At 45.0% G+C, this 25,041-nt stretch overlaps 1 protein-coding gene across 1 annotated transcript in view; it reads left to right on the top strand.

Annotated features, from left to right (window-relative positions):
• The window catches only part of LOC144120251 (superkiller complex protein 2-like), a 52,029-nt gene that overhangs the window by 24,365 nt on the left and 2,623 nt on the right, over window positions 1-25,041 (top strand). The window contains exon 5 of the mRNA XM_077652653.1: window positions 9,905-10,234. Within this exon, the coding sequence (XP_077508779.1) occupies window positions 9,905-10,234 (330 nt within the window). The remainder of the gene's footprint in view (window positions 1-9,904; window positions 10,235-25,041) is intronic.

Below are 25,041 nucleotides of genomic sequence, written 5' to 3'. Positions count from 1 at the left end.
GGTGGCTTGGGCATACGCTGTGAGGGTGTATACAGGCTGTTTCTACGAAGGTGATCCAGAATATTTGGAAATAAGCTTTCTGAGGTATAAAAAAATGGGTTCTCTGGCATTGCAATACCAATGTTGGCATACATAAATAAACAAGTCAGTCGTGTTAACTAGTAAGCTGGTTAACTATTTCTAAAGGCTATGTTGTTATTAACTACAGTTGAACCTCGTTATAAGTAATCACCGGGCCCCTTCAACTTCGTAGCTTTCATAGCCATAGCTTCGTTGTTGCCCGTGTTCGTTATAAACCGTTTCGTTATAATGAGGTTCGGATGTATTACAGTTAGGTTCCTCAAGGCAATTGCAGATTTGTAGCTGGCTGTTAATAATAGCCATATCACTTTTTAAAATTTCCGAAATGCGATTACTAGGGGTGTGCAAATATTTCAAATTTTGGATACGAATCGAATATGTTTCATATTCGGTTCATATTCATATTCGGTAAATTGATATTCAAGCATTTCCGAATTCTCGGGAGCGATTGTATACCGCGCCGACTTTTGTAGATTCGATTGTGGCAAAACCGCAATATCTGGGCAAATTATCTGGATATAGAGTTTTAAGTTCCAGAAAAACAATACAAAGGCCCTGTTCTCTTCTCCATCGTTTATCACGTGGACCGATCGCATTCCGATGCCGCTAGGCTTGACCTCGTGCGCAATTCCGCAAGTGGGCTTTCTCACATACCACTTGTGCTGCGAACAAGATGGGAGACGACCCGTTTCTAACAATTGCAACGCGAAAGCACGTTCATTTTTTTATCCTTCCGTAATATGTTATATAATTAATGCCCACACCCATGGCATTCGTTCTGTCACCTTAAAAACTCTCCGAGTGTGACCACCACCATCTTGTTTTGGTCGACTACGCTATGCGGGAAAGCCTACTTGGGAATTTCGCGTGAGGCTCCCGAACAGGCAAGTCGAGGTATCACAACAGGGCAAGCGATCCTGTAAAAATCCCGCCTGTTGCATGGTGCACTGTAACCCATGCACCTCTTAAATGGGCGTAACGGCAGGCGTGACAACGTTCGGAGGGCCTCTGTCACTGGGTCAAAAAATTAACCTGGCTGCGTAGTTTTGGTTTCTGAGCTTCGCCACTCGCCTCATGGGCGAGTGGAGAGGTTTTACTTGCCATCATGCCATAATGAGGTTTTAATAGCCATCATGTTATTTCTGTTCCCAGTCTTCTAATGTTATGAATTTCATTTTGCAAGACCACATTACAGGTTGGATACTGCTACGCTGTTCAGTTAAGTAGTATACATTTCTGCGCACATAATATTTTTTTTATTCGGTGCTCAGGCAGTCTAGTTTTCTTTATTTCAGTTGCAAAGGCCATAAACTGTTTTGAAAAAATATGAGCAACAATGTTTGCTTGTTTATCTTTTCTGAATTTATTTTTTGTGCTGATCAGATATTCGAAGCCATTTTTTCCTTCGTATTCGTATTCGATTCGTATTCGAAAATTTCAATATTCGCACACCCCTAGCGATTACCTTGTCCCTGTGGCTCACCAAAGTTTGGTCTTCGTGTCTTGCATTTCAAGCATCGCGCATATTTGGTGCTACGACGCCCACCAGTTTAAGTCGCTCCGTGGCGCACATGTCACATTAGCTTCACTTTCCCGTCTGTTCTAGAGCAGTGGTGAGCATTTCAGCATGGGCAAGAAATGGAAGGTCACATGTTGAAGGGCATACAGACTTTGGCGGGCGTCGATGAGTCCAAATGCGGTAATAAACACACTAAGCACCTTTGAATGTGCGGAAATAAACAAATTGGCGGCGTTTTGTTTCTTACATTTCAACTAAATTAAGAAGTTCACCTTTACACAAAAATTATGTTGAAGTGGAACCCTGCTCTGAAAATAGTTCATTGTGAAGGCAATTACTTGCTTTATTTTATGTTTTTTGACGGAGAATTGAAAATACAGTTAAAGATTGATATAATGAAGTCAGTAAAATCCCCAGTTTTTTTCGTTACTTTGCAATTTCACTACTTTAGAATTCATTTCCTAGTGTGCAAAGAATACTCGAAAATGTGTTGGGCCCCACTCAGAGGAAAGCCATTGATTTGCAGTGAAATTGTTCTGTTTCTGTGGCATCTTCGCTATGAACAGCGGTGTTACGCATTGTTCGTAGAGATTTCACTGAGACTTGCTCGTGTTGCTCGCGAAGCACCTCATCATGTCTATCACATCGAGCATAGACGCGTGTGACGGGCACAGCCCACCCGCCTTGAGGTTTAGTTTCACTGTCATATCGTTGACATGACGGTGATGAATGCCGCTGCCTAATGGGAAGGAGGCAAAGAAACGAAGAAGCGACATCAGCGGTGCGGTATAAAAAAACCTCCCTCCTTCCCTCATCCTATGTGTCAATGGCACCCGATGAAATGAGATCAGGCCCACTTTGTGCCTCATCGCTTTCCACTGCCAGCGTGCACATTCGTATGCGTGTGCACGCATTGTGTGAGTTCAAAGTGAGGTGTCAGACGTGAAGCATAAGTCTGGCTTCACAGCTGGGTGTGCTGTTATTTGTGACTCTCGGTCCTTTTACTGTGGTTCGGAGATCGATAAACACGGTAAACATGGGACGCTGCTTCTGAGCAAAGGTAGCGTGCTGCATGCAGCACCGAATTTGGGCAAGATTAAAGGCAATGAGAGCTTCAGGCTGGCCTGGCAGGCCACGTCTGCGCTTGTCTTCTAGTGGATTTGCTCGATACCACAATCAGCAGCCTTGGTTGTACTACCCCAGATGGCGCAGCAGTTGGTGCACTCACCCCTATCGTCATTGCTTTTCCATAACCTTTGCAATAAGCGCTTTCTGGGCTCTGCCATATTGCTCACTGGACTGTCCTGCGCACCTGTTGCTAGCACGATGGGAGCAGCAGTAGAACCAGTTTGCAACAGTCAAGAGAGGGAGCATTTAAACATTTTCATCTACACTATGGCAAAAGTCTTTGTCTGCAAGCCAGATAGGGCCGCTTTGATGTAGGGGCCCTGGTGCGTGCTCTGGTGCGCACTCCGCTCAGCCTCTTGAGCCCTTGGTACAATTTTTTCCTTGGGTTTGTTTCGAGCCAGTAGTGTAAGTGAAACTTCGTTATGTTGAAAGTGGCAGAATTAACTTGGTTATATTCAAGTTAGAAATGCATGTTGTTCTATGGACGCAAAATTGTTAAAACTATAATATTTCCTTACATCGAGGATGTTGTTACACTAACGTTTCCTACATTGAGGTTTAACCCTACCTTGGTGTAGCAAAAATTTTTTGTAGCAGGGTTTGGCTTTATTAGACTCGACGGGGATCACGAAATGGTTCAGTACATTTATCGGAAATTTCATATACCGGTAAGCCCGGCACTAATTTTTAAAAATAGTGGTTTTGAAGTACAGAAAAGGTTTTTCAGAAAAGGTTTTTGCGGCACCAGTGTTAGCGGATGTCAAAAAACCAGCAAACCATGTTAACTTGTAAAATGATTAACCAAATTTTAGTAGTTAACTTTTTAACTATTGCAGATAGGCACTTGATTGTAATTGGAGATTTTTGCCAGCCATTAGTATAAGCCATATCAGTTCTTAGAATTTTGAAAACGCGATTACTTTCACTGCTGTGGCTCAACTAATTTGGGCCTATTTCTTCTGGTTTTCAAAAACCACGCAACTATGGGAGGATGCAAAGCGATGGTAATCAAATCGTGTCACTTCGTGACGCACATACCACACGACGATCTCTGAACCGACTATGCTGCGGTGCTCCCCGCTCCTTGCCACTTCGCTGCTTCAGTGTGGGTGGGGCAGAGATTGTCATGTGGTATGTGTGCCACGGAGTGTCGTGATTTGATTTACGTCACATTGCGCCCTCCTGCAGGTGCAGAGCTTTTACATACCACGAGAAATGGTCCAAGTTAGTTGAGCCACAGCGGCGAGGGTAATCGTGTTTTCGAAATTCTGTTAACTGATATGGCTAATACTAATGGCAGGCTACAAATATCTAATTACAATCAGGTGCATATCTGTAACAGTTAAAAAGTTCACTACTAAAATTTCGTTAATCACTTCACTAGTTCACATTGCTTGCCAGTTTTTTTACGTCTGCCAACACTAGCAATACTATGCCACAGAAATCTTACCTTTACCTGCAAAAGCCTATTTTTAAAAATTAGTGGCGGGCTTCACTAATACACCTAGTACATACAGTAAAAGCTCGTTAATTCGAACTCGTGGGGGACTGAAAAATTGTTCGAATTAAGCGGAGTTTGAATTAACGAGCGGGCGGAAAAAAAAAAAAAGATGGCCATTGCATTTGGCTGCTAGGGCCGAAGCCAAAATAGCCATATCTGGGATCGTTATCGAGGAATACGCACTACTACTCTTTGAGGTCGGCGATTGCGGGTATTAAAATCATGCGAGTCCAAACACCAAAGGAAATAAAGATATCCAATCAATTATTGCGCCTGGAACTAATGATAAATGTACCCACGTGAGCGTCAGGCTTAATGATGAAATATGACACTATTTATGCTTCAAAAACATGTTTATTAACAAAAGAATAATGATCGAAGCATATCAACATGAAAAATAATCGGTGATTTGCATTTGTTTGCGCTTTCTTCGCCGCGACTCGAGAAGCATTGTCTGCAGCTTGCCCAACATCTCCAGCGCAGCATCCGAATTCTCATCGGTGGAGAAATAGCGCGCAGCCAGATCGAGTCCCGATGCTGCTTCACATGTGCTCGGAGGAGGCAACGGATCGTCCTCTTTGTCGGACTCGTCGTCGCTGTCAGGCGTGCTCGCCGCGCGTGAGTCGTGCTGCTGACTGGACGCAGCCTCGATAATCTCGGCGTCAGTTAAAGGCCCCGTTGTCTCCACGCCGTTGTCTACGTCGACAAAGCTCTCGAAGTCCACACCCTCCGATAAAACAGCGTAGGCAGGGTCCAGCACGATGGAGCCATCATCTTGATCCACTTGAACATCAAAGTCGGCTGTGCAGCAGGCTTCTGTGGTTTCACTGAAGCCACACTTGCGGAAACAGTTAGCGATAGTGTCTGCCTTGACGGCGTTCCACGATGTTGCCAGCATGTGGCAAGCTCCGAGCAGGTTGACATCATACGGCTTCCCGCTTTCCATGCATACAAGAATCCGTTCTAGGAGGTGGCGCCTGTACAGAGTCTTTAGATTTTTAATAATCCCGAGGTCCATAGGCTGCAGCACAGCAGTAGTGTTTTTTGGCAAAAATGCCAGACGTATCGCCTTCAGTCCATTGATGTCACAATGCGCCGAACAGTTGTCGACGAACAGAAGAATATTTCTATTCTGTGCCGCGAACTTTCTGTCTAGTGTGCGCAACCAGTCCGTGAAGATTAGTCGCGTCATCCACGACTTCTTGTTCGAAGTGTACTCAACAGGGAGAGTCTTCACGCCTTTAAAACAACGAGGCTTCGCTGCTTTGCCTATCACGAGCAAGCGGCACCGTTCCGTGCCCGTCACATTCGCGCACACTAGCACGGTAACTCTTTCCTTGCTGCGCTTTCCGCCCGAGCACGTATCACCTTTATAGCTCACAGTCTTGTTTGGGAGCAACTTAAAATAAAGTGCGGTTTCATCAGCATTGAAAACATCGCTGAGTGGGTAATCGGCAAGATATTCCTTCAATTCACCTAAGACCCAATTTTCGCAGGTATCTTTGTCGACTGCGGCTGCCTCTCCGCAGACGTTCTTAAACGTCAGCCCGTGGCGGGCCTTAAAACGTGATAACCAGCCTTCCGATGCATTGAAGTCGCTGATGCCCATTTGGTTGGCGAAGTCCGCTGCCTTAGCAGCAATTATGGGTCCACTTAATGGAATATTCCTGCTGCGAACATCCTTTATCCACGTAATGACAGCAGTCTCCATCTCGGGGTGAGCCGACGTCCGTAGTCTTTTCCGCGAGGGCTCAATCTCCTTTTGGTAAGCATCGATGATAGAGTCCTTGTTCTTGATGTAGGTAGACAACGTGCTTTTTTTGATGCCATACTTCTCTGCAATCGCTGTCTTCGTTAAGAGACCACGTTCAACCGCCTGCAATATTTCAACTTTAGTCTTTAAATCCTTTGCCGAGTACTTTCCACGGCTCGCCATGATCGGGACAGTCGATGAGACGTCAGCGGCGAGATACCACACAAACGAGCAAGCTCACGCAAAATGCGACAAGAAAAGACTTCTCGTGCATTCCACCGATCGCAGCCGCCGCAGCGCAACGAAAACCTGAAACGGCTTGCTCCGGAGCATCGGCGGCGGCGGCGCCCGCGCGTCAGAGAAAACCTGCTACGGCATGCGCCGGAGAGTGGTGTGCAGCGAGCGATGAGCGAGCGCGGCTTCGGCCGCTTAATCTGTTTTTTCAGCCAGCGTCCGCTGCGGCGTACGCGGTTGTTGCGACACGCGTCTTTTCTTTTCTTTCTTTCCTCTTATCTTTGAACTCTCCTCTATCTGCACGCGGCAGCGGTGATGGCTCGGCCTGAGCCAATCGGCAGGCCCGTGCACTTTCCTTTTCATCCTTCCCTCAGTCGCAACAACAACAACGCCGGAGGCTCCAGCAAGGAAATTGGCGGCTCGCCTCGTGCGTGCAAAAATGCGCGCTGGCTTATTTATTCTCGTCGCTGTGCATATTTAAAAAAAAAAATTTCAATGCATTGTACTCGTTACGAGGCGACTTCTATTTACGAGAAGCAATGTCGGCTGCCGGCTCCTAGTTCGAATTAACCGACGTGAGTACCGGTACGTTCGAATTATCGGGCGTTCCGGCCCATTGATATACATAGGGCTTTGCAGGGACCCGGGCATCAGTTCGAATTAACCGGCGGTTCGAATTAAGCGATTTCGAATTAACGAGCTTTTACTGTACCGCTATGTAAGCTGATCTACAAGCTATGTGCGAGCCACTTTATGCCAACAGCCATGATTTATGTCAGCCCCTGTTGTTTAATCTTAAGTTCTTTTTTGTGTCTGTGCTTCTGGTAATCGCTAAACATAGTGCCGAGAATAGAGTAGGGAAGACTCACAGCACCTATTTAGCCACAAGCCTGAACTTGCCACGTCAACTGCAGCAGCACAAAAAAAATTACAGGATGGGTACCACTGTGTAATGCGAGACAGAGCGACAGCTGTTGCGGTATTTGTGTGTTACAATACCGTATTTGCTTACATAATTTGTGCACCCCCACCTTTTTACCCTGATTTTTAGAAAAAAGTTTTACTCGCAAATTTTGCGCTCTCTGCTGGGCAAGCACTCGAGCATGCACACGGGTGCTTGCAAGTCAGGCTTGGAAAGATCGGTGCAGCTGCGTCGCCACATGCGGCTGCGAAAGGTGTGTGAGTGCTGTCAAAAAAAGTTTAATTTGTTTGTAATTTGCTTCCGGTGAGAAAAAGTCAATTGACGCCGCTTACCCAACTCACTTGCTCTGGCGGTCACTTTCCCATTTGAATGGCTGTGAGAGCAAACATCCAGTAACCTCTGGAGCACCGTGCCCTGGAGCGTACATCACTCCAGAATCCGAAACTACCGAACCGTTGGTTCTTCTGTTTGTTGCTGCTCAGCCGGCTCGCATAAGAGGAGAGTGCCATATTATCGCCTTACATCTCCATTCGTCTCTAACTGCTGGCTTTGCGTTTGCATAGTTCGACGTTTACTGCTTCGAGCTGCGCACGTGCTATATATATATATATATATTCCATCACGCGGGGAACTGCGCTACATGGGTCTGTAGCAGGCCCGGAGAATGGGTGGGTATGTGTCTACTTTTTTTTTGGCCAGTGAGGAGTGCAAGTTGCAGGGTCTACTTATACATGGCCTTTGTAGAGTTTTTAAGACGTGTTCGTAAAATCTCGGCGTAATTTGCGTACCTCTTTTGTTAAGCCTTAATTTCAGGAAAAAAAAAAGTGCGCCAATTACGTGAGTTAATACAGTATGTTGAGGTAGCGAATGTGAAAGCAGCTTCATATCTGTGTAGGTCTAGAGCGCTCTTTTTAGTTTCCCTCTCATACTCACATTTAAATGATCTCTCCTGTCCAATCTGCTGCTGTAGGCACACAGTGCCACCACTGACCCTCTCCTCACTCGTCGTGTTTCACAGCAGCTGCTCACATAGACTTCGCTATATTCTTCCGTTCTCGCCATACTCTCCCTCCGCTTCCATGGTAACCACCCTTCATATGGTTTCGTTGGTAACCACCTCCGGTTATTCCTTCCTGCGCTCTCGTCAAACCCTCCTCTTTCTAGGGAAACTACCCTCACGGTAAAACTCTTGCTTGGGCAAGTTGATTCATGCAGTACCCTCAGGGTAGTTCCCGCAGCAACCACCCTCCGCTTCTACCTTACGCTCTCGCGATAGGTTCCTCCTTCCACGGTAACCACCCTCCTATTAAGCTTTCCTATGCTCTCGCCACACCCTCCTCCTTCCACGGTGACCACCTTCCAGTTATGCCTTCCTACGACCTCGCCATACCCTCCCTCCTTCCAAGGTGACTTTCCTCTGGTTGGTTCCAGTGGCAATCACCCACCGCTTGCGCCTTTCTACGCTCTCTCCATACCCTCCCCCTTCCATGGTAAACACCCTTCGGATGGTTCTGGTAGTGACACCCATTGGTTACGGAGGCATAGTAACCACCCTCCAAGTGGTTCCTACAGCAACACACCCACTGGTTACACCGTCGACTGCTACATACTACTACTACTGCGATGATGCAGAACAGGTGCTTAACAGCTGTTGCTATAAAACTAGATTCCTCTTGCATGGTTTTCCCTTCCTCCTTTGTTGCCTTGCGCACCCGGTCACACTCCACATTCTCCTCGTCACGCAGCTTCACAGTGCATTTATGAAGCTACTGCTGCCAGCAGGTCGCCTAAGCCACGCAGCCAACGTGGCTGGGCTTCCTTCTCTCCAAGGCCACACAGTGATGTAGCTCTGCATGCTAAAGATGATCGCAAGAGCTCCATTAAAGAATCATAACTTGCAGGGACGTGGCATGCTGCTCAATACAGCAAATGTTCCACTCAGCGGGATTTTAGGTAAACACATGCAGTAGGACTCTAGAACTTTTACATGGGATTTTCAATGAGTTGTTTTGACTCCTATCCAACAAGCACATATCCAGTGGGGGGGGGGGGTTGGGGACCCCCAAAATCAAGTTCAACCCCCCCCCCCCCCCCCCCCCCCCCCGGAAGCTGGAAAATTACCTTGGGCCCCTCCCCCAAAAAATTCCTGGCTACGTGCCTGCTACCCAATAAAACATTAACTCGATATATCTTGTTTTTATATTATACGGTATCAACTGTATTAGGTAGCAAGCCTCCTACTTCCCATTAGAAGCCATTTAAAAAGGACTTGGAGCAGCACTGCTTGCCCTGTGTTATTCAGACTGTGTCTGTGTGGTAGTCATCACATTATTAGGCAAGTGTAAGCACATGCTTGGCTGCATAATTTCCATCGTAACTTTTGATCTAGTAACTTGTTGCACCTTTCGAATTGGTAAGTGAACCCTCAATGCAATTTAGTCACATAACTATCTTAGTCAGGACTTCTTGGCTGGACGATCATCTCCTGCTTCCTTGGTTCTTGGCTATGCTATATCAATTCTGAATTCAGCCAAACGTGCGTGCAAATAGCAGAAGCGCTTCCTTGGGATTTCCTTGCTGAGTAGGCTCTTGCTGCAAGCCAGTATTGTGGCACTTGTTACTGTCACTTGTCGACAGTTGACAATTCCGTATTAAGTAATCCTTTAAGGTTGCACTTTTTGCTGATTTTGTATTTGTGCAACAAGTCAGTCTGTGAACAAGCACTTGCTTAGAGTTGCACTGAACGTGAAATGCTTGGGTGGTCAGTTCGAGCAGGAACATCGGCGTCGGAGGCTGTCGGAGGAGGTGCGGCACCTGCAGCGCCAGCTGTCACAGGATAGCCTTGCTTTCATGCCTGACTACCGGAACCATGTGCTGGCACTGGAGCGACTTGGCTACGTTGAGCCAAGTGGTACGCTGACACTCAAGCGTCATGTGGCACGTTCCCTCTCCAGCCATGAAGTGATGCTCACTGAGTTGCTGCTTCAGGAGTCGCTGCTCACCCTGGTTGCCCCCGAAGTGGCGGGCCTCTTCTTCTGCTTCGTCTATGAGCAGCGCTCGAACAGCGAGCCAGTCGTCCCACGCTCAATGAAAGCTGTAAGCATTTGTTCTCTTCTCATTCAAGTCTGGCCGTGAGGGGTGTGCGATTGTTTAAAGTTTTAAAATGTTCGCATATAGTATGTGCTATTCAATTTGCAATGAAATTTTAATATTTGAAGTGTTCAAACCTCCCAAGCATTCATAAATTACAAAATTTCCAATTCACCTGAACTCGTGGCCAAACATCGCAGCATTTCCAAACAGCGCTAAACAGTTATGGCATCTCACACATGGGTCATTCGACGCCAAACGTCCCAGCTGTTGCACTCAACCATCTCCAATTTGTTCAGAAAAATTCATGGAAACTTATCGTAATGTGCATAATAAAAGCATGAAATATTTTTGCCGGAAAAAATTTATTTGTGAGGTGAGGGCAGTTTGAATATTTAGAAAAGGTGAGAAACTAAGCACTGCTCAATAAGTATTAAGTTCACATTTTTAGAAGACACTTCAAAAAATTTTTTCATTGAATTTGCAGATTCTGTCTTTCGATATAATTCGGAGCATGCAGCTTTACACGGCACAAATATTTTTTAAAAATCGAAAAAAGTATGAAAATGTATCATTTTTGTTGTTTTTTGTTTTAAATATCAACTTTCTCTTGGAAGTAAAAAAAATATAGTTGCAAAAAGTGCCTTTTGAGCCAAAAACACTCGTTAATTTCACCCTGAGGTGTTCCAAGTAAAAATACAAACAATAGCGGGTTACAAAGAACAATTTTTTGCCTTTTATTTCTGAACTTGTTATCGAGGTGATTTTTTTTTAAACGAGAAAAGAATTTTAATGTTGAGCTCTCGGGCAGCAAGTTGCGTCGGCTCTCAACGCCTCTTCACTGCAGAGCACGACACTGCCGACACTGTAGCCATGCGAAATCTATAATTCTTATTCTTAAGTGAGGTTTGCACTGCAGGCAAGCATGGGAATGTGAAGTAGTCGAACAGGTATTCGTGGGGAAAGATTTTCTTAACGTTTGATAGTGCGGCTCATGCCCAAGTGAGCTAGTTGTTCGGTGTGGTTCTGTCGCATTCAGTCATTCTCGTCAAGGCCATGACAGACGGAATCACCAGCATAAGCGCTTGTGAGATGCGGATCTGTAAATGACCTGAACGATCCGGTGTTGAAACAATCCGTGACGCAGTGGCACCACGTGGCACCTAACCCTTGTGGCCGTCAGAGGCTCATGCCCGGTTGTTTCCAATATCATGTGTTTGTTGTATTTGATTAATCAGTGCAATTTCTGCATTAATACTCCAGCGACAGCTGTAGACGAGCCACTATGCTGGCGAAGCACCTTCATGCGAGTGGACCGCGTTCCCCGCCAGAGCGTCGCGTCACCGCAGCAGCGGTGTGCACTTCGCATCTTTACGTGCATGCGCTCCGAGGCGCGCGCTCTCCACGATCTTTTCGAATACAAATAAACCACATGTGATACGCCTGCCATGACAGCTGGTCATCCCTCCTCGTGGTCCATGTGAGAAAGCACGTTGAATACCCTTGTTTTTCTTCTCTTGGCCGCCCCTCACCGAAGCGGATTTGCTCGAACTTTGAAAGCGAAAATGATCTCGTTTATTGCACTATCCGCCAAATGTCGCGCAATATCGTCTTTAACTCCAGCCCTAAAAATGCACGACAGTGAAAGACAGCAAACGAAGTTATCTGGTGATAAGTGTCGTGCCATGCCAGGTGCCATGTTCTGCGGTGAAGAGGAGTTAAATGATGACGCAACTTGCTGCCCAAGAGCTCAACTTAAAAAATTCTTTTCTCGCTCTAAACGAAAATTACCTCGATAAAAATTTCAGAAATGAAAGGCAATAAACCGTTCTACATAACCCGTTATTGTTTGTATTTTTACTTGGGCCAGCTCAGGGTGAAATTAACAAGTGTTTTTCGCTCAAAACGCACTTTTTGCTACTTTAGTAGTTTTTTACTTCGGTGTATGCAGTTTCATCACCTCTAACATTTATTATAGGTACTAGACATCTAGGGGAACAAAACAGCTATTTCCAAATTTCCGAGAGCAAGCTGATATTTAAAACAAAGACGACAAAAATGGTACATTTTCATACATTTTCGATTTTTAAAAATATTTTTGCCGTGTAAAGCTGCATGCTCTAAATTATATCGAAAGACAATCTGTGCAAATGTGAATGAAAAAATTTTTGAAGTATTTTTTAAAAATTTGAAGTTGTTATTAATTATTCAGCAGTGCCTGATTTCTAGCCTTTTCTAAATATTGCAACTGCCCTCACCTCACGAATAAATTTTTTTCGGCAAAAATATTTCAGGTTTTCATTACGCACAATACGATAAGTTTCTATGAATTTTTTTGAGCAAATTGGAGATGGTCGAACGAAACGTCTGGGGCGTTTGTCATGGAATGACCCACATGCGACGTCAGCTAACTTGTGCTTTCCTCGTGAAATCGACTGCCAGCATGCGGCAAAAGCATTCACATGGCAATGATACGCCGTGTATAAGAGAAATGGGCTGATGCTAAGCGAGAGAAGGTGCTGTGCATTCATGGATCGCAATATGACATGCAGCACCATGCAGCATGTTACTGCATTGTGCCACAATGCACTTGACAGGCAGTTATGAACACACCGGTGATGAAAGTGAATGGGCGTCAGTGCTCCTGCTTTCGATTTCTACAATAAAAGCTGCGGGGATGGAATGGCCTCTGTGGAAGGTGGTGAAATACATGAAGCTGTGGTCTTTGTACACTGTTTTTCCACGACCACGTTCATCCTACACACACTCCATCTGTGAGAACCTAGAAACTGTATATTTTATGCCACAGGTGTCACGAAAAAAGCAGACAACAGAAACGAAAGCCTTGGAACAGGCCAAGCAGCTGCATCTCGTAGCATGTCCAGTGTGCTGCCTCTTGTAGCGTAGGTTCAATTTCGTGGCTTAGGTTTGCAATAGTGTTCGGGCTCATCACGGGGCTTGCAGTGCTCTTTTAAAGTGATGCACGAGGGCTAAGCAGGCTATTTCTCATCAAGAGCGTGCTGCGTTTACTGCAGCATTCCTCAACGCTTCGTCTTTGGGGGTTGGAAGGAGCATGGAAGATGGTAGATTGGTTTATGGGGTTTAACTTCCCAAAGCAACAGGCTATGAGAGACGCCGTAGTAGAGGGCTCTGGATAGTTTTGACTACCTGGTGTTCTTTAACGTGCACTGACATCGCACAGCACACGGGCCTCTAGCATTTTGCCTCCGTCGAAATGTAACCGCTGCAGCCAGGATCAAACCCGCATCTTTTGGGTCAGCAGCCAAGCACAATAACCACTGAGCCACTGCAGCAGCAGAGCATGGAAGAGTTGCTCCGCTCAGGTTTTAGGCCAAGCTACCACTCATGCATCTCATGAGCCGTCTTGTTGCACTCTGATGTGCCCCTCTGATAGCAACCTCTGGTGTCACTCTGCTAGTAAGGTGATACTTTGCCACTTTACAATGCTTCATGACGACGTAAAGGGGTCATGCAGCTTTGAAATTTAAAAAAAACTGGCCAAAGATTGATATTTTCTTTAAATTGTTGTATCTGCTTGTATGTTTTGTTTTTTATGCTGTCCTGAAGTTTCGTTGCTCAAATAAGCTCAGGATAGTTCTAGGGCAGAGGGGGGGGGGGGTGCCTTGTGGTATTTCTTTGGGCTTTTTCTTATTTGTTTTTCCTGGCCCAAATTGTTGTTTTTTGGCTTGTAGATATCGCTGAAGGCATAATCTTTTGGAAATTTGTACCAAATCATGGTTTGACTCCAGTCGCAGTGTGCACAACCAACGACTAAACATTAATGAGGCATTTTCTTTACACACTGAACGATCGAGAGACCGATCAGCTCGACTACCTCAACATGTTAGTGAGAGCATCCTTTCATATATATGTTTTCTTCAGTGTCACCCCTAGTTAGTGAGTGTCCTTTTTGTGCCTGTATGTTCGTTTACGTGAGGCCTTTTCACAATTTTACGACCAGAGGGGCAGGAGTTCCTTTTCTTCAAAACGCACGGCAAAGCGCGGACCCAGGAACCGTCTGGCATTTTCTTGGAAAGCAAGTCTGTGCGCGTGGGCACTTCTCTGTGTTTATGTGTTACTTCTGTGTGTTTGTGTCTTTTCTCTGTTCCTAAGTTCGGGCCAAGGAAAACCAGGACAGCAGTGGTGTAAACTAGAATGACAAGCGAGGAGCAGTGTTTGTGAGGAGCGGCCAAGTGTGCAAACGAGGGGAAGGCTGTACGACATGGCACAATGCACAGAACATGCTGAATCATACATGAACTGGGACAAGAAACTAAACACCTTGTTTTTGTGGGTCCTGAATGAATATGCGAATACGAAAGGCGCGACTGAAAGTGTGCGTGCAAGAAGCATATGGTACAGCGCATTGGCTACACCCGCCCTTCACCTGTGAGTCAGAATGAAGGACGGATGGAATGCCTTTTGCGAAGGTTTGGCAGCTGACGTCATTCGCAAGGCTCGGGATGCCAGCGTAGGGGACGAGGAGGTTGGCTTCACGAAAGGAAGAACGAACAGGTTGGCCCTTGGGTCGCACATGGGTCGTTCCACACCAAACACACCAGAGTTTGCACTCAACCTTTTCTGATTTCTTCTAGAAAATTCATGGCTCTTTGTTGCTCTATCGAAAGTAATTTCCTTCCGTATTTCTGGAAAAAATATGTTCTGCTCATGTGACAGCTTTTTGAATTTTCCAGATGGGTGTAAAACCAGCTCTCAGTAAAAATTTTGCAAAAATTTGTTCTATGCTCAGCATTTTTCCTGAAGAATGTAGGAGCATTACACTTTGGTATCAGTGAAGAATAAACTGCGGGCGGAAAACTTTTATGTACTTTTCAGTTCTTCAGTTTAGGCCAGAAAGTATCATGCTTACAATTTTTTCAAAAATTGTATGTGACATTCGTGAGCAATCTAAAATGTTACATTGGCTGTGTGGGACATGTATACTTGGCAAAAACGTTGAAAAAGAAAAAATTCCAGTGGCAAAAAGAGCGATTTGCCACGTATTCAGCCTTAAATTCTATAGTAAGATGGTGCAAGTAAAAATACAAAATGTGGCACCTTGCAGAGCTAATAAAACTCTAATTGCACTTAGTGATTTTTATTGGAGCCTTTTTTGTTTCAGACGAGAAAAAATTTTTGAAGTTGAATGGCGTCACCACCAGTGATTGTTGTCCTGTAATGCCACTGCACTGCGTGGCATGCTCTCGCTAGTTACTAATAGGCAAGCATTGGCCATTTTGTACTCTGCTTTCCAAGTGCCCCCTCCCCGGAGGGCTGAAGAATCAAGTTGCTTCCTTCCTGATGAAGTAAACATTCGAGCTCAGTCGTAGTATATGTGCTTGGTCTTGTCCCATAGGGTTGTGTACCACTATTGAATGCAGGTGCCATGTTCACACATTCATATAGCAAATCTGGTCTTGTTTTTTGGCCTGTATAGCTTGCAGTTTGCCCTCGCGGTGCAGAGTTTAGCTAATCACAATCCCTTCAGCTTCCTTGTGGAGCACAAGGCTCGCACAGGACATGCACTCACTACTGGCATGATTGCCGTACCCTAAGAAAGCCACATGCCAAGAGCTTCTCACGCACGAGAATGGCAACCTGGAGAAAGACTGCGATGATTAAGCAACAACAGTCGCGTGTACAAAGTGTAACACGGGTGCCCGCCTTTTAGTAGAACACATGCTGGGGGACTGCCCTGGCTACCACAAAGTCAGGAAATAGCACCTCAAGACACATCACCGCATACCATGAACGGACTACACCAAGTAACCATGCTTGGGCCTGACCCACACTGCAAGGTAGGCATTGACCTGTCAAATGTAATCTCTTGGCCATCCTTTCCCATAAATAGGCCTTCGTGCCAGCTCCTTTTATCAGAATTACTCACTCGCTCAGCTTACAGCTAAGAATTTATTTTCCGAGGTGCCAGTTCTCGTGGTAAGTGCTCTGCAGCAGTTAACAGATAAGTACGCTCCGCAGGCTCTGTTTTGGCAATAAAACGTGTATGGGCCATCACTTCAGTTGCCATCACTAGCAGTGTGTCAGCTTAATTGCATCACTTGAGTAAACTTGGTGCAGTAAAGAGAAGTGTTGGCACCAAAGCTGTCTAGGCACACTGTGAGGTAGCTCTTTGACTGTCATGCGCTGCTTAGTTTGACTGTGAAGAAAAGTTGTTTTGCATGCCTTGGGAGTCGTCGCAATAACCAGCCTTCTTGCTACTTCCATGCATATCTGTAGATGTCGACTAATAGTATGTTGTTTCAGAAAGTGGACTTTAAATTTATTATTTCATAGCAAAAAAAAAAGCTTGCAATAAACTTTCTGGAATACGATCTATTAACTCATGATGGTCATCGTATTATCTCTCACTTTTACTCGGGCGACTTTAAGATGTTAACAATGGCTGAACCTGTGGCATGAGCAAATTTATTATTAACACCTTAACTATAGTCTCATACAAGTCAAGAAGGCAATTGCGAATGCCCCACAGAGCAGTCCCTCCAGCCGATTGGCACCGGCCTGTTCTCATGACTTCACGCTTGCAAAGCAGTAGAGGCTAGGCAGGAAAGAAAAGGAAACGTTCCTGTGCTGTGGGTAGTGGGTTGTTCGTTGTTTGGACTCGGGGGTGCAGAGGGGTGAAGGAGGAAGTTGGATAGAGGGTGCTGGGTCACTAGTGCTGAGAAGCCCACTCGCCATGGCTCAAGGACAAAGGACCATCTCCTTCTCTTTTCGGCCTAGCCTCTGCTACATTGCCATAAATAGTTGACCACGAGCATTGCATGAAATCACAGGGGACTGGCAAGTGCCTTCATGAGATGGGATTAACTGCGATGTCATGACAATCTGTCGACACAATTGGCTGGAGGGCCTCCTTTGAGGGGTGTTTGCCGCTGCCATCTTGACTTGTATCCTTTAATATTATGTAGAAGAACACACCCCAGTGCCTGACTGCGCTGGATGCTGCACTGATACGGCAAATTGCCTTATTTTGTATTGGGGATAAGGGCTGTATTGCATCTGCTGTCTCAGGCGAATAACTGCTGTTACATATTTCTGGAGCTCAGTGAAATGTGTTGGCTCCAGGCTAGGGTAGCGAGGGCATTAGAGAAGGCAAAGCGGAACCTCGGGTGGCAATACATGGTCCTACATGTGCTGCGCCGGATGCCCGGATAACTTGACACCGTGCACCACTATTCCTGTGAACAGCACGTGAGAAGCGCTGATGCTGGCTACGATCAGGGTATGGGGGCTTGAACGGAACGTGTGAGTACATCGCAGATTAGGATTTTCAGCAGCGCTGCTGCCTTGTGTAGCACAGAGATATTACAGGACAACAATCACTGGCAGGGATGACATTCAACTTCAAAAATTTTTTCTCGCCTAAAAAAAACCAGTGAAAATCGCTGAGTGTGATTAGTTATATTATCTATGCAATAAGCTGCATTTTGTATTTTTACTTGGACCACCCCACTGTGGAATTCTAAGTCTGAATAGACCTTTGCAATGAGGGCTCCCTGGGTGCTGCCATATTGTTCACCGGACTGTCCTGAGCACCTCGCACTAGCAAGGTGGAAATGGCGGTGGAACCGGTTTCGGACCGTTCTGCTGGCAGTTTATTCTTAGCTGAAACCAAAGTTTAAAGCTTCTACATTGTTCAGAAAAAGTTTTTGTAAATGTTTTGCAGTTGTCTGGAAAATTCAATGTGCTGTCATATAAGCGGACAATTTTTGTTGCCAAAAATATTGAGAGAAATTTCTCTCAACAGTACGACAAAGAGCCATAAATTTTTTTGAAAAAAAGGAGGAAAGTTGAACATAAACTCTGGTGTGTTTGGCATGGAATGACTCATATGACAACAGCAGCTTAGAATGTGTCATGACAACATTCAGTAACCACCTTGGGCATCGTAATCATCGTCATCACTATCAGCCTGACTACACCCACTGCAGGGCAAAGGCCTCTCCCATGTCTTTCCAATTACTCCTGTCCTTTGCCAGCTGCGCCCACCCTATGCTGCAAACTTCCTAATGTCATCCGCCCAACTAACCTTTTGCCGCCCCCTGCTATGCTTGCATTCTTTTGGAATCCACTCCGATACCCTTAAGGACCAGTGGTTATCTTGCCTTCGCATTACATGCCCTGCCGAAGCCCATCTGTTCCTCTTGATTGAGGATGTCATTATCATGTGTTTGTTCTTCTCACCCACTCTGCCCGCTTCCGGTATCTTAACGTTACGCCTATCATTGTTCTTTCCATGGCTCGCTGTGTTGTCCTTAACTTAAGCTGAACCCTTTTCATTAGCCTCCACGTTTCTGCCCCGTAGGTGAGTACCGGTAAGATACAGCTGTTGTACACTTTTTTCTCGAGGAATATTGGCAAACTTCCATTCATGATCTGAGAGAACCTGCCATATGCACTCCACCCCATTCTTAGCCTTGTAGTTATTTCCCTCTCATGATCCGGATCAGCTGTCAATACCTGCCCCAAGTAAACGTATTCCTTCACCTCTTCCAGCTCCTCGCTGCCAATTGTGAACTACTGTTCCCTTGCTAGACTGTTGAACATTGCTTTGGTTTTCTGCATGTTAATTAATTCTGCATGTTAAAAAAGCGAGCTTGGGCTTGCTTTTTCCCCGGGCCCTTGTAAATGTTTGCAGGAAGCTGCTTCGGAACAGGTCCCACGTCGTCAAGGTGGCTTCTCGATTCTCGAACCACGTCCTGGCGGCGTCCTCCAATGCGAAATAGACATGTCGCAGCTTGTCGTCGCTTGCCCAGCTGTTAAACGTAGCGACCCGTCATATGTTTCCAGCCAGCTTTCCGGGTGCTCAAATGTGGAACAGCAGAACATCGGTGGTTCCCTGGGCTGCTGCAGCACGATGGGGGACGCTGGGGCTGCCATTGGGGTTGCCTTGGCCACAATCTTCTTGGTCTTCTTAGGTAGAAGTCCGTGCTCCGGGGGCAGCTGTTGAAGGCGGCGGCTTGCTCGATTGTCCGGGACTACGTTGGTGTTCTCTTTGCGGTCCGGGCTTGGATCACGGCTTGTCGGGGGCGTCCGGTACATGAACAAAAAAAAAAAAGCACCTCCACCAGATGTCACGTGGTGGTGACGTTGCAGAACACAGTAGCAATACTGTGAAAGACAAAACTAACTTTTATTGGGCGAACCTGTGCCCACAAAAGGGGCTACACTTACAGCCACAACGGTAGCGGCGAACACGGTCGGCGATCGTCGAAAAACTGATCCGTGGGTTAAGCGCGTCGGCTGTTATATAGCAGTCGTCGAATGTTCCAGACTAATCGTTGGGACCCGTGTGCCTTCCATAAAGTTCTACACCATTCGCGTCAGGCGATGAAATCAGATAACATAAAGTTCGGCTCCAACAGACAGCGAATAGAAGCATCGATGACTTGCCAGAAACTTCGGATACATGCACGTCCCGCGCTGTGCGATAACACTTGTTAGGCGGCGAAACGTGGTCGCCCGATAAAGGTAAGTACACGTGTCAATGTATCTGCAAATAGGTGATGATAATACACATGCTTTGCCCGTTTGATCTCGGCGTTTATTTCGCGTCTTTTTGAATTCCTGAAAAGACTCTGGGTAACGCATGCACAGGAAGCAATGGTACAAGCGGTTTTTATGCGTTATCATTCTCATGTGTCATCGCGTGATCCAGGGCATTTTATTTTCTTTGACCAAGTGCCTGTTTTAAAAAGGAAATGTCCGTATCAGCCCACAAATGTTTCAATAAAACCAAAATATGCCTCAACAACGCATGTTTTTTCAAATAAAAGACCAGTCACAAGTACTTATTTCATTTTTAAACGATTCCATTGCATCAGGTGTAATGCACTGAAAGGAGAAAGAATCGCGAACTTTCACGTTACTGCCGTTTGCGTACTTGGAATAGAACATAAATACAGAGCAGTGGTCGCTTACATCACATGGAATTGTGCCGGCACAGTGGATGGTTGTTTGTTTCCATGTTGGTGATAATTAGATCGAGTGCCGATGTACTTGACAATGTGACGCGAGTGGCTGTAGGAATAATGTTGGTAAAACCAGTTGAGGATTTGTGGTGAAATCGAAAAATGTGTTGCTGTCTTCTAAAATATCAACGTTAAAATCTCCAGAACACCTTAGTTGCATTTTGGTTTCAGAGACATATTCCAAAAATTCTTCCAAAAACTCCAGAAAGCACGACAAGTTGCCACTGGGAGGGCGGTATACAACAGATAGGATTTCATCCTTGCTTTGTAACACCAACATTTCATAGTCAACAGTCGTCACTTTGGCATATTCAGGCAAAATATCATAATTTTCAGACGCATCAGTATAGATTGCAGTACCACCACCTCTTCTATCTGTACGGTTAACAAAGAAACCTCTGTACCCATACAGGTTAAGGGTATTGCAGCCCTTGTCATAGCATGTTTCAGTCAACATAATTGTATTAAATTTAAAGCTAAACTTGTTTAAAAGGCTATTGATAGCGTCATCTTTGTTCATTGCCGAGCGGGTGTTCAAATGTAGGACAGATGTGCTCGTCAAAAAGGGGAGGGAAAACGGATTCAGATAGAGCAAACGCTTGATAGTCCATACTGAGCGGCGAATGCGCTTTTTAAAAGTAAGTTTATCTTTGGAAGGTTGTGTTCTCCCGCAATCTGTATTATCTTAGAGGTTTCTGTCTGCTTCGCAAATACTTTGCCATTGAACGACCACACTGGTTTCCATTTATGTTCTGTTTTCCTCTTGCTGGCCCGACCAAGCAGCCGTTTAAGCGCGGGACAAAGATGTTCATTGACTTATACAGGTGCTGAGCCATTGTCGTGGTCATTGCCATTGAAACCTATGTCTTCGTTGGTGAGCCTAGCCTTCTTTGCTTTCTTGAGTGCCACATCACATTTTGCGCGTGATTTAAATACCTGGTAGGCCTTATGGTATGATAAATCTGCTGATGGAAACTGAAATAAATTTATGTTAAATACATTTTTTTGCATAGCTATGTCTTGTGAAAAAATTTGTTTTTAGTTTAAACTACCTGTATTTGTATTTAAAGATATTTTGCTTAAATTGCAACCAATTTTTATTATTTCCAATAAAATATTTCATTCATACACCCCTGCTGGCAGTTCTTTCTGCATGCACAGTCATATGCTTCACTTTCGTATTGCTTGAAGCCGAATCAGTAGAGCAGAGTGGATTGCTGCTGCTGTTTTCAGTAGGCTAAGACAGTTCTCTGAGAAAAGGTACTATCAGCTAGTGTGAACACTTGAGTGTGTTCAAAGGCAAAATTCTGCCCCTCAGTTGGGAAAGCACAGAGGGGACAGGAATGCAGTGGCTTGATTCAGGCCCTCTGTGCTGGCTTGGTGGGGCTCTCTTAGTATGTATTGTTGGTTGCACCTGCATTTGTCATGCACTTCTCACTGTTAGCACCAACTTACTGAGAAACCGAAACAGGTAGCCATTCCTGTACCTATTTCACAACGGTGGACTGGAATTTACAGTGGGAGAGTAGATTGTGTGTGTCACTGTTGTGTGGTGGTAATGGCAGATAGTCATGCAAAGTCAAAGCGAACAAATTTGATGGTGAACTTGAGCTCACAAGTTGAGAGAAACTCAGTTATTGTACTTGTGACAAATGCTGCTGAGGATCTGTGGACCGATGTGCCACGCTTCTCAGACGTGCTTTATAGTACATCCATGACAGAACTTTTTGGAAAACTTGCATTGTTGTAAGCAACTTTGAACACAATAGAATTCTGCATGTGTTTGCATTCATTCGCTAAAAAAATTGGTGGCATGGTGCATTACAAAACTAAAGAACTTTGCCTATTAAAACAAAATTATATAAATTCATTCTCTGTCAGTGATAAAAAGTTATCAAAGCAAGAAATAGTTACAGTTTTAATTGTAGTGCACAACAACGAATATGAGAGCATCCGAGGTGCCAAGTTAACAGTCTGTTTTGACATTTTAGTGCATTGTCATATGGATGCTAAAGGTTGCTTCTTGTGGCAGGTTTGTTTTCAGTACGTTTAATGATGTGTGACATTCTTGCCTTTCCTTTTTGTGAATCTTCATGTGGTATCAAGCAATTTCATCAAGCCCTGAATTGCTAGAGCTTTTACAACCAGACCGAGGTTGTTCTGTCCTTTGCCAATTAACTTTATGCAGAAAATTGTCTTGTGTGACACACTATAATGATATTGTAGTAGTAGCCTTGATGCATTATTGGACAAATTCTTTGTTACTTGCATGACCTACTTGCATTTTGTTTTTGCAAAAGTATTGCTTTTTTTGTAAATTCAGTCTCTCGTTTTCTTTTCCGGCAATAGAAAAATTTGTAGAGGTTGCCCTGAAGATTGGGCATGTGCAGCGTGAAAGTGGCTTTGATGAACCTTCGGAACAGTTTTTAGAGCAATTCAGCTTTGGTCTGTACAATGTGGTCTACCACTGGGCTAAGGGCATGGTGGGTACTTTCTGTAAGATCTGTTTCTTTGAATTGCAAAGTGACCACTTGCCATTATATGGTATACAGCAAAGGCTCATTAATTTGAATTCAAGGGAGAGGAAAAAATCTTTGAATTATATGAAAGCTTGAATTGTTGAATGACCCTGAAAAAATGTCAGGAACTGCTTGCATCGTAGTAAATTTATTTCATGAAATGCTATGCAATGGGTACCTGATTTTGAAATAAAAACAGTGCAGCAATGACTGTTTTTCATATTTCCATCAATGCTTTATTGTGTCATGCTGTCGAAGGATTGAAGCAGAACTGCTCCAAACTCATAAAGACCTCCTGCATCCTTCACGGTGTGATGTGGTGGAACTCCACTACTACTGCATCACACCCATCATAAGTAGCAATGTTGCGTGTGAGGAGGCTTTGCCGCACAAACTGCGAATGGCATGTGATGACTGCGCAGTTTCGGTGGAGTGAAAGAACGGAACCGCGCGTACGGAAGCGAAGGAAATGGCACAGTGGTGCCGAAGCAGCGAGTAAAAATAAGAAGGAAAGAAAACGCCATCAGCGTGCTAATCAGCATTTGAAATGGTGCTCAGCTGGGTTAGGTGGGCTGGCTGATGCTGGATGGTCGAGCCGCTGTTGCTGTGGGCTGGCGTGAAGCTCAGAAAAGCGGAACTGAAACTAAGCGGTCGTATTGTACATGGAGATGGGCTGTTCGTTTGTTGTCACGCCTGCCGTCATGCACATGCGAGGGGTGCGCAAGTGACTCTGCAGCATGGAACTCAAGGTTTGAGTAGGACTATTTCGAAGATCTATAGCCGCGCTGGTCGTACCTGAACACAGCCACCCAGGAAGCCCATTCAAATTAACCGGTGCGAGACCTGTGGCATCTGAATCAGTGAGCATCTGAAGCCACTGTATTACAGAGGCATTGGCTGAGACTGAGCCGGCAGTTTCAACTGTCTGGTTTTCCAGATTAATGAGTGTCGAATTAACGAGCTTTCACTGTATTGAACACCAGCATTGTTTAATTCAGGCCTAGCTTTGGAAAGTCTGTAAAATCGCTTTTATTTAGCAGTTTATCTACAGTACCATACAGTACCAAAACCACATACACTAATTTTCAAAAATTGCTGTAGTTTGTGAGCTTTCCTATTGGAGGATGTGTTAGTGTATAAAAAGAAAGTAAAGCATGATTCTGTTATTTTTTTTTCATGTGAGAAATTTAAGTGCCAGGAGAATGCAGCAGTGTGAAATGCCAAGAAAACTTCATGCATTGCAATACACTCACAATTTCTGCAGGCAGCAAAGCACCCATCAGTTGGAGCTTTGCTGTAGTGTGCAGTGTGGTAATCATGTGGTGCGTAAACTGAACACTGCAGAGTGAGCTAACAACACCTGTTGGTAGGCGCTGGGTTCAAGATTTCGCCACCACCTCTGAGGAAGTGCTTACAAATGGGCAGGTTGGCTTTGCATTGTTACTGCATGCAGTTTGCATGTGCTATACTGCAAGCTCTGTCATTCAAATTGGGCTGTGTAAATAGTCGAAATGTTGAATAGTTTGAGAATGGCATTTTCTATCTGATTCGACCGCACTTTTGTTGTTCCAAGTAAGTTCTCAAATTAGCATTTAAAAATCGTTTTTCTGCTCATTTGAACTTGTCAAACCTCGCAGTGTTTTTGAATGGCATTTAATACAGTTAAACCTGGATGTAATTAACCTCCATGTAGCGAATTCCTCGATGTTACAAAGGTTCCTAATTACCTAATGCCGTTCCCATTGAAGCGTTTGTATTTGTGTACTCTATATAACGAAGATGCTGCTGTGGTTCACCATGATGTAACCAATTTGCTACGTTGACTAGTGCTGCAGTACTTGACACGAGATGAAAACAGAGTCAATTTCCTAGGGCAGTGACACCTGGCAAGACAAGACCAAGAGACGGGCCATGCGGGAAGGTGGCAGCATCATCTCAAAGTTGCGGCACTTTGTTATTGAAGATATCTTTGTGTGAGGTGTGATTGTATTGGGTGTAGTGTCATTGTAGGGGATGCAGTGTCATCATACGTCGTCAGTGGAGGATCTTTTCGTTTCTATAAAGTAACCCTGCCAGCAATGGTGCACTTACTGCTACCGCTGCCACTGAGCTAATTTCTGCTTGAGGGCATAAGTGTGCCCGAACAAAGAAACTTTTGAATTTGATGCACGTTTGCTTGTTTTCATTCTGGCCTGCCTGCCAACACTATTAATGCTTGTGCAATCCCTTAGTAAGGCAGTCTTGGTCATGGCTACTACAATTCATTTATTGAAAGTATGTGGAA

Source organism: Amblyomma americanum, chromosome 1 (assembly GCF_052857255.1).
Source record: "Amblyomma americanum isolate KBUSLIRL-KWMA chromosome 1, ASM5285725v1, whole genome shotgun sequence".
NCBI lineage: Eukaryota > Metazoa > Arthropoda > Arachnida > Ixodida > Ixodidae > Amblyomma > Amblyomma americanum.
The sequence above is the reverse complement of the archived record's forward strand: the minus strand, read 5'-3'. Positions and strand labels throughout refer to the sequence as shown.